General features: G+C 43.2%; 1 protein-coding gene across 1 annotated transcript in view; it reads left to right on the plus strand.

Moving 5' to 3' along the window:
- Positions 1-14,152, plus strand: part of LOC106575230 (low-density lipoprotein receptor-related protein 1B) — a 164,033-nt gene that overhangs the window by 42,292 nt on the left and 107,589 nt on the right. The window contains exons 18-31 of the mRNA XM_045700371.1: positions 1,405-1,485; positions 2,694-2,858; positions 3,178-3,363; positions 6,438-6,638; positions 7,403-7,648; positions 8,494-8,691; positions 8,924-9,128; positions 9,416-9,580; positions 9,783-10,027; positions 10,971-11,102; positions 11,494-11,721; positions 11,986-12,160; positions 12,332-12,426; positions 12,644-12,793. Of these exons, the coding sequence (XP_045556327.1) occupies positions 1,405-1,485; positions 2,694-2,858; positions 3,178-3,363; positions 6,438-6,638; positions 7,403-7,648; positions 8,494-8,691; positions 8,924-9,128; positions 9,416-9,580; positions 9,783-10,027; positions 10,971-11,102; positions 11,494-11,721; positions 11,986-12,160; positions 12,332-12,426; positions 12,644-12,793 (2,472 nt within the window). The remainder of the gene's footprint in view (positions 1-1,404; positions 1,486-2,693; positions 2,859-3,177; positions 3,364-6,437; positions 6,639-7,402; positions 7,649-8,493; positions 8,692-8,923; positions 9,129-9,415; positions 9,581-9,782; positions 10,028-10,970; positions 11,103-11,493; positions 11,722-11,985; positions 12,161-12,331; positions 12,427-12,643; positions 12,794-14,152) is intronic.

Below are 14,152 nucleotides of genomic sequence, written 5' to 3' on the forward strand. Positions count from 1 at the left end.
CTGGAGCAGACAACTCAACATGGAGATGGAGAGAAAGGCTTTTAATATTTTAAATGTGAAATAGCTGGGACTCTTCCCTGTCATGAGAGGGATAATTATGTCTTTCTTCTCTGAAACAATAGCATGCATGGGCTTTCAAAGATGTAGATCAGGGATTGGCAACTGGCTCAACCCATCCGCCCTCCTTACTTTTGAAAGTACACAAGATGCAATTTTGAAATTTGGTTGTATGCATCAGCAGTTTTTCCTCTTGTTATGTCAGTCACTGACAGTCACACAGTTAGCCATGTCGGGCTAATATTTTTCTATATTGGTAAGTTAGTCTAGGGGCCAGCTATCTAAACTTGTAGTAATCATGGTCAAATTACAGACCGGAAGACCCCTATGGATTTTGTTAGTCACTCTCACTCAGATATCATATTCAAAACGAGAAACATTTCTCACCATCGTATGGTGAAATGTTTAGATGTGCAGGAAATTAGCTGTAAAACTGCTGATGGTGTTGATGTAGGCCCGGGCCAGCCTTTCAAATAATTTCATGGCTACAGATGTGAGTGCTACAGGGTCGTAGTCATTTTGGCATGTTACCTTGGCGTTTTTGGGCACAGGGACTATGGTGATCTGCTTGAAACATGCAGGTATTACGGACTGGGTCAGGAGAGGTTGAAAATGTCAGTGAAGACACAAATGCAAGTTCAAACAGGTTCAAAGACAGCCACGACACATGCGCATGAACCCCAAATGACCTTTCCCCAGGTCAGGTATCCCACAATGTAAATACACCCTCTTCTGGCGAGGATACATCTAAAATGACTGTATATCACCATCACCACAGAGTTGTTAAACCAAAGTAATGTAATCTGATATCACCTTCTACACTTGTTTTAGATAAGAGGGAAAAGTAACAGGCAGTAGGACACAGTCTGCAAAACATTCAGCAAGAACAATTTGAACCTTCTGTTAGACAATATTGCTGTGAATGATACTTTTCTGTTACCTCTGGTGCTACTTAGAAACTGCTTCACAAGTACAAACAGAGACAGACAGTGTTCATAGTAATTACAGTTTCTGCTTGGCTTCCTTAAATCTAATTTAAGCCTGCGCTGAAAAACACTTTGCGCACTCCAATTTTTGTAACTTCGGAATTCAAAGGCAATGCCGACTCACATAACTGTGCCAATGTCTCCTGCATCGAATGTGTAATAATAACAGATGTTCACCCACACTGTTTCAGAGGTGTTCATTGCATGCAGTGTGTAAATTACTGGCCTATGTGATTCTGGACAGTCGTAATTGATTGATTCCAGTCATCAAAAGTGCTTCGTTAGAAAAAATCCCAAATTGAAGTCCAAACCTCTTGTGTTACAACAATAACACCATTTTTTCTTCTTTCTTTCTTAACAGATTTCGCCACATGTGAGCCCCTTACACAGTTCAGCTGTTCCAATGGAAGGTGCATTAGTGTGAAATGGCACTGTGACTCAGGTGAGTGGTATTTTTCTGTGAACACTCTCTTTTTACAGTTCAATTTTCTACCTCAGTGGGAAAAACTGCCTGACTTGAAATGGCGTCATTACAATAACCAGTGTACAACCAGAATTGGTTGTAATCTGGTTGTAACAACATCATTTCAACCAGTTTTCCTTACTGGGAAAACGCCATGGGATGGACCTGCACTCTCAAGAAGCAGCTTGCTGGATGAACACATTTCACCTTCTCTGAACCACGCTGTGACTCTCACACTGTTTCTTAATCTCCCTTCTGTCCTTTCCCCCGCTCTTCCGTCCGTTCCCTCTCTCTTCCGTCCATTCCCCCCCTCTCTTCCATCTGTTCCCCCTCTCTTCCGTCCGTTCCCCCTCTCTTCCATCTGTTCCCCCTCTCTTCCGTCCGTTCCCCCTCTCTTCCGTCCATTCCCCCTCTCTTCCATCTGTTCCCCCTCTCTTCCGTCCGTTCCCCCTCTCTTCCGTCCGTTCCCCCTCTCTTCCGTCCGTTCCCCCTCTCTTCCGTCCGTTCCCCCTCTCTTCCGCACGTTCCCCCTCTCTTCCGTCCGTTCCCCCTCTCTTCCGCACGTTCTCCCTCTCTTCCGTCCGTTCCCCCTCTCTTCTGTCCATTCCGTCTCTTCCGTCCTTTCACCCTGTCTTCCCTCCTTTCCCCCTCTCCCCATCCTTTCCCCCTGTCTTCCATCCTTCTCCCTTCCCCCTCCTTTCCCCCTCTCCCCATCCTTTCCCCCTGTCTTCCATCCTTTCCCCCTCTCACCATCCTTTCCCCCTGTCTTCCATCCTTTTCCCATCTCCCCATCCTTTCCCCATCTTTTCCCTTCTCCCCCATATCTTCTCCTTCTCCCCCTCCTTTTCCCTTCTCCCCCTCCTTTCCCCCTCTTCCCCTTCTTTCCCCCTGTCTTCCATCCTTTTCACTTCTCCCCCTCCTTTCCCCCTATCCCCATCCTTTCCCCCTGTCTTCCATCCTTTCCCCTCTCCCCTTCCTTTCCCCGTCTTCCATCCTTTCCCCCTCTCCCCATCCTTTCCCCCTGTCTTCCATCCTTTTCCCTTCTCCCCATCATTTCCCCTTGTCTTCCATCATTCCATCCTTTCCCCCTCTACCTCTCCTTTCCCCCTCTACCCATCCGTTCCCCCTGTCTCCCCTCCTTTCCCCCCTCCCCATTCTTTCCCCCTCTCCCTTTCCACCTCACCCAGATGATGACTGTGGGGATGGTAGTGACGAGGTGGGTTGTGTCCATGCCTGTTCCGGTGCCCAATTCCAGTGTGCCAGTGGGAAGTGTATCCCTGACCACTGGGCCTGTGACGGGGACGATGACTGTGGGGACAACAGTGATGAGAACACCACCTGCACTGGGACAGGTGGGGGACAAACACACTAACTTCTCATTCTTCTATCTGCCTTACGGGAATCACACCCTTCGGATTCAAGTCTTAGATCTGTGAAAAGTATAATGTAGTCGGAGAATATGCTCAATATAGTCTTTGAAATGGGGATGCTATTCATCACACTTCAGGGGATGCGGTTAGGAATATGGGTTTGAGATGTGCAATATCTGTCCTTGTAAAAATAGCCCTTACCCAAGAAAGAAGTGCTTTATGTTCTGAAGTGCATAGCCCTACCTGAACTCTGTATTTGTAAATGTATGTTTATCTCTCTGAACCTCGGGCTCTCCTATAGCCTCGGTATTAGCTGATGACTGCAGCGGAGATGAGTTCCATTGCCGGGACGACGGTGGCACCTGTATCCCTGAGCGCTGGAGGTGTGACGGGGACAAGGACTGCGAGGACGGGAGTGACGAGGCAGACTGTGAAGGCGCCAGCAGAATGTGCGACCCGCACGCAAAGTTCACCTGTCAAACCTCAGGTACAGTACTGAAGCTACTGTGAAAACACTTTAGAAAAGAAATGCTGCACACTCTGTGGCTCTGATGCAGTGCACACTGTATCGTTAAATACCCATGTTTAACTGTAGAAAGCTACGCTGCTTTCATCAAGGTGTCATCTGGACTGTAGCTACTGGGACCTACACAAAAAGCTCACCTGTAAAATCTCAGGTACTGTAGCTACCTCGCCAGATGTTTTGTGTACTCTGCATACAGGACTGTACTGTACACAGCCCCCAAAATGAACCATGTTTTTTTTGTCGACCTCTCAGTTATTAACATAGACATAAATCAAATGAATGTATCTCTGGTTATTACCCTCAAATGGTCTTAATTTGTGTCCTTGGTGTACAGACACACATTGGGGAAGCTGATATTAGCCTACAGGGTTAGAATTCACACAAAATGGTGAGGAAAAAGCCAGAGAGCATTTCATGTCTTTTATGATACCTGCAGGGCATCTTGTAGACTTCTCCTACGCTTTATCATGTAGCCATGACGGTAAAATGGGAATACTTGGGGTACTTTATGTGACTCCTAAAACAGTTCCACATGGTTGTGGTAAATCAAATTGGCCTAGGAGTTGCAGATTTCCCAATGTAAGTTGGTCATGTTATTGTGCCAATAGTTCAGTGGAGTTGATATGAATCATCTGTACGGTGCACCACATTATATATCATTGGTCTTAAAGTGGAGAATTCAAATGAGAAAAACCTCTGGCTTAGTTCACTGATCTCATGCTGTTAAAAGGCTTAATACACATCATTCACTTACCATGTAAAATTCAATAAAATGTCATGAGGAGTTTTAAAATCCACAAAAAGCAGGTCTTAAAGGTAACACTGTTGATAATGGCAAGGCTTTTGAGAGAGGAAGCACAGCCTATCCAGCCATGAAGCACAGTGCCAATGGAAGAGACATGCCTTTTTGGCCGGTGAATCTCGTATTTAGAAACATAAAAAGCAATTGGTTCCCCCCCCCCATTTCGTTTAATTTGATTAAAAACCAAGCATAGCCTACCCTCCCCTTAATCTAGGCTGGTTTAACAGCGTTGCATAGGTGCATATTTTTATCCCGGCCGTTATCTAACTAGTCTATGAATAAAGGGGTTTAAATGGTCTACTGAGAGTGCTTGAAAGTATTTTTGAGGTTTTTGCCCTCATGCTTTTTCATCATTCACAATTCACATACCTGCTTAATTGATTTCGCTTTTTCAGTTGGCTATCCATCAACATTTTCAAAGAGCGCCTCTCGTCCGATTACCGAAGAGGCACGCTCCTCCAAACTATTCAATCCTCCTATAATACCACATCAGCTGCAATTTTTGGGGGGAGAATCTTGTTCGTACATAAGCCACGATACAATTCGCAGGAGCCAAGTATTTTGTATAGACGTGCGAATGTTATGCTTAAAGACATTTAGGCCTACGCGTGCACACAGTACCATGGAACGAGAGAAGCGATTTCTGATATCATGACCCGATCCTATTTAGAAGTATTGTTGTTGGTTTAAAAAGCAGATTTATTCTTTTTTGTTTCATTCGATTAAAAACAAAACCGTCCGTGGGTTTATGGTGAGAATGTACATGACTGAATGCAATGCAATTTTGTCTGCTATTTCTGGAGAAGTGCAGAAATGATCTGTAAGATGGTTTCATGATGTTTATAAAACGTTACATTTGCGAGCAGTGTAACGGTGAGTGGACATTCCCCCCTTTCTCTTTATATTGGATCTTTATCCAGCTCCTGTCAAAAGTTTAGATGTGTGCAAAACCGTCTAAGTTTCGTTATCTGTATTATACGCCCACGGGGAGCAATTATGGTGCCTGTAACTGTATTTAGACATAGCCTATTTAAAATAGGTTGTTTTGTTTACATTCAAATTTGATTATGCACTGTCTTTTCAGGGCTTATTAATAGCCTACTTCATTTAATCTAGTTTATTGACTACGTTTGGCATGTCCAAGTCAAGACTACAATTTACAGTAGGGCTAGCCCCTACATCTGTGTGAATTCTATAGAAAATGTTTAACAATGTGTTTTCATATTGAAGCTTGCGCAAATAGTACAGTGTGAAATGCAAACATGATCAAGAGCAGGCTATAACGGATTACCGCCAGCGCTAAGATTGACCATTGCGTTAGGTTTGTTAAAAAAGATCCCTCAGCGTGGATTCTGAAACAGCTTCATTAGGATACCCGATTGGAATCGCAGTATTTTGTAAAACACTCCCAAATTAAAGCGAACAGAAAGAACATACCTCCAACAATAGATCAACACACTGTTGTTTGAATTGAAATAATTGGCAGACTCAGCTCTGATCTGTATTCACTGTGTCTGTCCAGACTAAGCTGACTGCCTTACGCTGAGGCTGACAAAGTATAGTCGTTGAAAATATATAGGAGGCATCCCAAATGGCACCCTATTCCCTATACAGTGCACTACTTTTAACCAGAGCCATATGGGCCCTGGTCAAAACTAGTCCACTATATAAGGAATGGTGTGCCATTTGGGCCAAATACATAGCCTTTCATTAGGCCTTGTTGCAAGCCACGTAAACAGGATTTATTCCAGGGTTTCCTCATCAATACCACAGATTAAAGCTGAGGTGGGCTGCCTCTCTGCTAGCACCATACACTTTACTTTCTTCTGATGCCTAAAGCGCTTTTAGTCCTCAGCTTTTCAGGATTCCTCTGAGACTGTGCTTTTTACCTCGCTGCTTCCAATAATTGCTTCCTATTTCCTGCAATTGTTTCTAAAAGCTTCTATTTCCAGTCACTTTAGAAGCATTTGACAAACTACCTAGAAGCAGCAGAATTGCTTCATTTGATGGTATTGACAGTTTAGGCTTAGGTATCACTATGACCATTTTCTCACCAGTTTATATCTGATAGTTTCCATTCTCTCCAAGAAAATGGACAATCAATTCTTATTTTTGTACTTACGGTTGAAATGTGGGTTTGTTATCATTCACAATATCTCTTATAAGGACAAAACGATTTCGATTTTTGCAATTTTGTCCCTTGCCTCATCTCTCTCCGTTTCTCCCCTCACAGGCAAGTGTATCAGTAAGAGCTGGGTGTGTGACGGGGACTATGACTGTGAGGATCTGTCCGATGAGGAAAGCTGTGAGAAATCGCCCTGTAAACCTCCCAGATACCCCTGTGCCAACGACACCTCCGTCTGCCTGCCTCCTGAGAGCATCTGCAACGGGAGATATGACTGCTCTGACCACTCTGATGAGGGACACTTCTGTGGTATGACCTTTGTTCAAATCACTTCTAACCAATTCTCTTGGTCCTATTTCTCTCACTTGAGTCAATTCTCTCGGTCCCCACTTCAATTAATTATTAAATATCGTTCTATTGTTTTTCTCACTTAATTCTATATTTCCTTTGTCTTCCTCCTCTAGCCCGACCGGCAAATGTATGTTGACAGACAGTGTTGAGCTGTTGTAAATCAGCAGCAGTGCTTGCTTTGGCATCGTCCATCTGTCCTCTTATTCCCCGCTGAACTCAGGGAGAAACTCGGGGAGAACAAGCTGTTGAGGCCGGAGAGGATATAACTCTTGCTGACCAAGATCCTTAGTTTTCTCTGGAAACACTCCAAAGACGGCAGGGAAGAGACAGAGGAGACATATTAATAGTGAAGGGGATTATGGTTTATAACAGAGACAATCCTTTTGTTTGGACCACATGGGCTAGATGATCGTAGCAGTAGGGTCAGGCTTAGGCAATGGGGTTAGGCCAGATGAATACCTTATGTTCACATGAATGACCTGCCCAGGGATTGCCACACGACACTTTGTCCATAGAAAAGAAGATGCGAGACAGATATGACAGGAAAGTTGTGTTCACTTTTTTATTGAGCCCCTATGTCACTAGTCGACGAGGACGTGCAGTACATCAGTCTCCATCCATCACTACTCTCTGACTTTCCTTCCATACATCTGTCTGTGTTCTCTGAATCAATCTGCTCACCTCTCATCACCTTTCTTCGTCTTCTTCTCTCGCCGTCTCAGCCGATTGCATTTTGGGTAACGGCGGCTGTAGCCACCAGTGTGCAGTGGCTCCTGGGAGGGGCGTGGTGTGCTCCTGCCCGCCGGGGCTCAGTCTAAGCCCAGACAACAGGACGTGCCAGACCCTGGACTACTGCTCCAGGCACCTCAAGTGCAGCCAAGTGTGTGAGCAGTATAAAGCAACCGTCAAGTGTTCCTGCTACCCAGGCTGGAGGCTGGCACTAGATGGAGACAGCTGCCAGAGTACAGGTAGCTGGTGTTAAGCTCTGTGTGACATGGCTGATAAGTCTTTCGGACACATACCTGCGCTCTGTGGAACTGCCCAAGGACCGCCCATAGAAACGAGAATTCTGATTCTATTTCTGTGTTCCTGTGTGTCTCAGTCAGTAGAGCATGGCGCTGGCAACGCCAAGGGTTGTGGGTTTGACCTGCTGGGAGCACCCATAAGTAAAATGTATGTACTGTAAGTCACTTTGGAAGAAAAGCGTTTGCTAAATGGCATATATTATTATATTCTATGGGACAGCCATCCTTACCCTTGTGCCTTGAATCCAACATATAAAAAGCAATGTGATAAATTGGGTATATTCCTAACTGTACATTTTATTCCAAATTCTGAAGCAGATATTTGGGACATTCCATTTATATAGTAGTTAAATACCTTTGGAAGCAGTACTATTTGAATATTGGCCATTTATACACCTGTGGCTTTATAGGCCTTTTTTTCTCTTCATCAATGTCTCCCAGTTATATAATGTAACATCTGGTAATTGTATTGAATAAGCCATTTTTTTTCCATCTAAAATATTACACTTTCGATTGGAGATTCATTCTCCGAAGGTTTCTGTACTCATTTTATGACAAGATGAGCTAAACGAGATAATGTGGTATGAAAATGAAATGAATGAAATGACGATCTATTTCATAATTATTGATTTCAATATAACCTTATTCACAAACTAAACTAACGTGAGTTGCTATTCTAGCAAACAAACATGACAGTTATTTGTGTATTTGTGTGAGAATCTGTATTAGTATGCAATATTTATTATCAAAAATGTATTTCTTGACTTATTTATTGTTTCCTTCCTCAGATCCCTTTGAGGCATTCATCATCTTCTCCATCCGCCATGAGATCCGGAGGATAGATCTCCACAGACGAGACTACAGCCTTCTAGTTCCTGGTTTGAGGAACACGATCGCCTTAGACTTCCACTTCAATCAGAGTCGACTCTACTGGACCGATGTGGTTGAGGATAAGATATACAGGGGGAAGCTGCTAGACTCTGCTGGTAGGAACACCATAGAATTTGGTTGGACATTTGTTTTTATTTTTGGTTAAGCTCAGTTGTTGATTTTTAATTGAGGTCATGGGGAAAGTGTTGTATTGGCTATATTTAGTTCTCCTATCAACTCCACTGAAGACTTCCTAAACCAAAGCCTAGTTTACCTGTGTTTCAGCACATCCTCTTGCCCTCTTATGTGTTAGTGTGTTGGTCCTTTACTGTTATTGGTTCCTTACAGGTGTGACAGGGATTGAAGTGGTGGTCCAACATGGATTGGCTACTCCGGAGGGTCTGGCTGTTGATTGGATAGCAAGGAACCTGTATTGGATCGACAGCAACCTAGATCAGATAGAGGTGGCCAAGCTAAACGGGAAGCTCCGGACCACACTGATCGCCGGAGGGATGGAGCACCCACGAGCCATCGCTCTGGATCCTGAGCAGGGGTTAGTTATCTCTGAGGGAGTGAGTGAGTGAGTGAGTGAGTGAGTGAGTGAGTGAGTGAGTGAGTGAGTGAGTGAGTGAGTGAGTGAGTGAGTGAGTGAGTGAGTGAGTGAGTGAGTGAGTGAGTGAGTGAGTGAGTGAGTGAGTGTACTCTTTAACAAGGATGTGCATTTCTTACATAATCCTGGTTTGATATGAATGACCTTAGGGTGAGGTTGACTTGATTCTGATTAATCCTTAATCGATTTCACATGGATGATTATTCTTATTTGATTATTTTGTGGTTTAGAATCATTTTCTGGACAGACTGGGATGCCACCTTTCCTCGGATCGAGGCTGCTTCTATGAGCGGAGGAGGACGCCATGTTGTCTTCCGAGACATGGAGATAGGAGCCTGGCCTAATGGTCTTACTCTGGACCTTATGGAGAAGAGGGTTGTGTGGACTGATGCCAGGTGGGTTATATGCCTGCACCTGTCTATATAGGGTCAATTCCCCATCAATTCTATTTCAATTCAGGAAGTCAACTGAAATTCCAATTTAGATGAGGATTTCAGTTGACTTCCTGAATTGGCTGTATTGAGTTGGAATTCACCCCAACCCTGCTGGTGGAATCAAATGATTCCAATAGACAAACATCTATCTTCATCTCAACAGGTCTGATGCCATATTCTCTGCTCTGTACGATGGGACTGGTGTGATAGAGATTCTGAAAGGACATGAGTACCTGTCACATCCCTTCGCTGTCTGTCTCTACGGAGGTAGTGTCTACTGGACTGACTGGAGGACCAACACTCTGGCTCGGGCTAACAAGTGGACAGGGGCCAATGTGACAGTCATCCAGAAAACCAGCGCCCAGCCATTTGACCTTCAGATATACCACCCCAGCAGACAACCACAAGGTAGGCTACCGCACTGTCTCAAACATTAAGATCACAAGGTTGAAAAGAGAGTGGATGTTTTGAATTAAAGACAACCTTCTCAGCTGGACAGGTTGAAGAGTTTTGTTTACTTAGATCATAATTAATCATTTATTGTATGGTTGCGTTTTGAATTTGTTGTTACATCTGTGTCTCACAAAATACTTTTCGCTTTCTATATCCAAAGTTCACTGAGAGATAAGAAAGTGCCATAGTGTCGCCCTAAAGTGGTGATAAGCCCAGTCATTCTGGACGGAGGCTACTGTTTAGTCTAAATGACACTATAGTGCCTGGAAATACGATGACGTTGCTAAAGTAGTCAAATATTTAGTAGGAAACAACTTTGCCAGCATTATCATGTCGTCAAATTTACTTTAGACAGATGGCAAAGTTGTCATTAGCTTGCAAAGTTTGTCAAAAATAGCTATCAATGCTAATGTTAGCTAGCTAAAATCTGTTGGCCTCCCCTCAATCTTAGCTAGCTAGCTAACATTATACAGCATCTAAAGTCAATCTGGCAACTTCAAATGATAACAAAAGATTTCATACTAATTATTTGTCTCCTTTTGAATGTCATTGTATTTCCAAGCCACTGTAATACACTTTGGATGAAATCTTCATCGGCGCTGATTGACGATGCATTGAGTAGAATGCTTAGTCGGGCATCAGTCCAAAAATGAATGTTCAAAACAATATTGTGACTAAACACGCAACCCATGAATTGGTTCATCTGGCTTCATTTTCTCTGTCTGGACTTTTGGCAGTAGGGTTCATTTACAGGACTCTGCCTTTCACAAATCAAATACGTTTCCTTCCAAGAGTATCAGAATCTTGTATTAAAATAAACCACACTAGTTGATTATTGAAGCCACATTTTGTTGATTATTGAACAACTTCCCCTCCTCTCCCCCTCTCTCGGCGATAGCCTCAAATCCCTGCGAGGCGAATGGCGGTCGTGGACCCTGCTCCCATCTATGCCTTATCAACTACAACCGCACCGCATCCTGTGCCTGCCCCCACCTCATGAAGATATCTGCAGACAACTTTACCTGCTTCGGTGAGTGAACCTCACCCCTTCATCCATTTGTCAGTCAGTCTGTCCTTACATCAGTCTCTCCGTCCAGCCATCGCGCCATCTATCTATCTAGCCATTCATTCATTCATACAATCCTCCACATTCATACACTATAGTGCATGTCCCTCAAAAGGGAGTCATTTCAAAACACAGCAGGTTTCTACTGTTTTGAGAAGAAAAGTGAAGAAGGTGTCTGACAAGACTGTAATCATGTTCACACTACAATGACATTGAAAGAGCATGGAATTTCAAATTCTCAGGTGGTTTGAGTGTTGAATAGTAAGGCCACCAATAACTCCTGCTTGATTCTGAACTTTGAAAGCAGGCTATACAAAGCAATGTCAATATCCAGTTTTCTCTTGTCCTTCAACAGCACTGAAGAAATTCCTTCTGTATGTGAGGCGAACAGAGATCCGTGGCGTGGACATTGACAACCCTTACCTGAACCTGATCACAGCCCTGACGGTCCCAGATATAGATGAGGTCACAGCAGTGGACTACGATGCATCAGAGGAACGAATCTACTGGACTGACGTCAAAACACAAACCATCAAACGGTCCTCCATCAACGGAACCGCAATAGAGACGGTCATATCCGGAGGTAGGGAAAGATGTTCACCTCTGTCTTCTGAAATGTAGCGGTTTTCTGACACTCATGTAACTAAACGTAATGTTTGTTGTAAATGTATTCTCAGACTGTTACACTGTTTTTTTGCATCCATTTGATGTCCTTTTCATATGTACCCATTCTAATTATCATAGTCCACCTGTCAGGTTGTTCAAGCGATAGACTCAGTACATGACTTTATTGAAGAGATTAACATGACCATATTGATGTTGTCTTCTGCATGTGATTTCTTTGCAGGTATTGTTAATGTAAGAGGGCTGGCCCTGGACTGGCTCTCCAGGAACCTGTATTGGATTAGTTCAGAAAGCGACGAGACACAGATAAACGTGGCGAGGCTAGACGGGTCCCTGAAAACCTCTGTGGTTCATGGGATTGAGAAGCCTAAGTGTCTCACCGTACATCCGTCTAAAGGGTAAGATTAGATTTTTGGACGTACTTTTATACAGTTCAATGTCTGATATTGATTAGGTATAACAAGATGTAGTCAAATGAATGGTAGTTACACGATATGATAAATGATGCACTTTTGTGTTGGTGTTCTCTGTGGAAAATATTGTTTTCCTAATGAGTTTTTACCTTCCAGGAAAATGTATTGGACAGATGGCAACACAATCAACGTGGCCAACATGGATGGAAGCAATAGCAAGATCATTCACCAGAACCAGAGAGAGCCAGTTGGTAAATGTCACATGTAAAATTCTGAATATTTGTTCTACGTACAAAGCATCCACATTTAGTGGCTAGTACCAGTTATCTTCTGCAATTTTATATTGCATGACAACAGTAGTACTACTATCTGGTAACAAACGATATTGCAATATTGAGTGAGATGATTGGTAGAACAGCAACCCCATAATATGTCAATCATAGCTCTAATCGATGATGTCTCTTCTAGGCCTGTCGATAGACTACACATCAGACAAGCTGTATTGGATCAGTGGAGGCAACGCCACCATCAACAGGTGTAGTCTGGACGGTAGTGGTCTGGAAGTGCTGGAGACCATGAAGAAAGAGCTGGTTAAAGCCACAGCTCTAGCTGTTATGGGTGAGTGACGAGAGTTTAGAGCATGGGCCTGTGTTCATAAAGTGTTTCAGAGTAAGAGTGCTGGTCTAGGATCCGTTTTGCTTTTTGGAGCATGGTTCTATGGATGAGCACTACACCCTGAGACTCTGTGTATATTATTTTTGTCTTAGAAAGTGCCTGATATAAATATGTTGTGTTCTTACAGCTCATAAAGGTATTTTCTGACCAAATTGTATTTTGTTTTAAATACTAATCCATTGATTTGGGGTTGTTTTTGATCTGGAGTACATGAGTAAAAGGGGTTTTGACAGTGAGCTGCCTCACGCTACAGAAACAGAAACCAGTAACCAGGCTTTCTGACTTAGTGATGGGCATCCTGGGCTTTCTATCCATCCTGCTCACTGACTGTCCCAGGTTTACTTATAGCTGTAATGGTGATTGTATAATATTGTACATCTATTATGTTTTAATAGTACAGATCATTGAGGGGGAGTTTCTCTCCACGCTCTATAAGAAAGTTGATCATGATACTATTAACAGGGTGGAATAATTATTTTTTTGTGTTGATTAGATGGTTGTATTCATTTGTTTAATATCGTACTATTTAATATTTTAGTGGTTATTCCCCATGACTAACCCTACAGGGAGTTAGACAGCGGAGAAACATCATTATTGATGGGCTTCTCGCTCTGGTTTTGTTATGATTCCTTCATTTAGAGTGCCTCTCTTATCTGCTTGGGATATTGAAATAGCCTCTGGGATATTAAAGTACTATCTATCTATCTACAGTATAGTCTGCCGTAATTCTGTTGGGAATACTGTTTGATTTTGATGTAATTCACCTGCAGAGGGACTGCTGTTTATATAAATCCTATCTGTGATTTAACCATAAAAAGACATGTTGTTTTTTTTCTCTGTGGTTTTAACACGCCGTCTTTTTGTATGCTCTCCAATCCTCCCGTCATTCGAGGAGATTCTGTTCTTTGTTGATAGCTCTAGTCCAGCAGGCCAAAAGCCAAGAATGGTCTGGCTTAAGCCTATTGTACTGTACCCCATTCAAGTCTGCAGACAGGTTAAAAAAAGAAGAGAAAGTTAAGTTCTCTGTCTACAGGCACAGGATTGGTCTTGCTTCAGAGGTTTTCTGACTGCTGAGCCGCTGTCCGATGTCCTTTGTGCCGGGCTGACTGTACTTCAGCGTTGCCTGTTTGCTGGAACTGGGCTCATGCATAAACATTGACATTTTTTTTCGGTCAAGGGTGCAAGTACAGTGCATGGGCTTATATTATAAGAAAAAAATATGTCACATGGCCCAGTTCCTCTGTTTCCTCCCTGGACCTGTGCCCCTAAGATTTATGGGTAGGGGAATGAACTTAAGATCCT

This window comes from Salmo salar, chromosome ssa17 (assembly GCF_905237065.1).
Source record: "Salmo salar chromosome ssa17, Ssal_v3.1, whole genome shotgun sequence".
Taxonomy (NCBI): domain Eukaryota; kingdom Metazoa; phylum Chordata; class Actinopteri; order Salmoniformes; family Salmonidae; genus Salmo; species Salmo salar.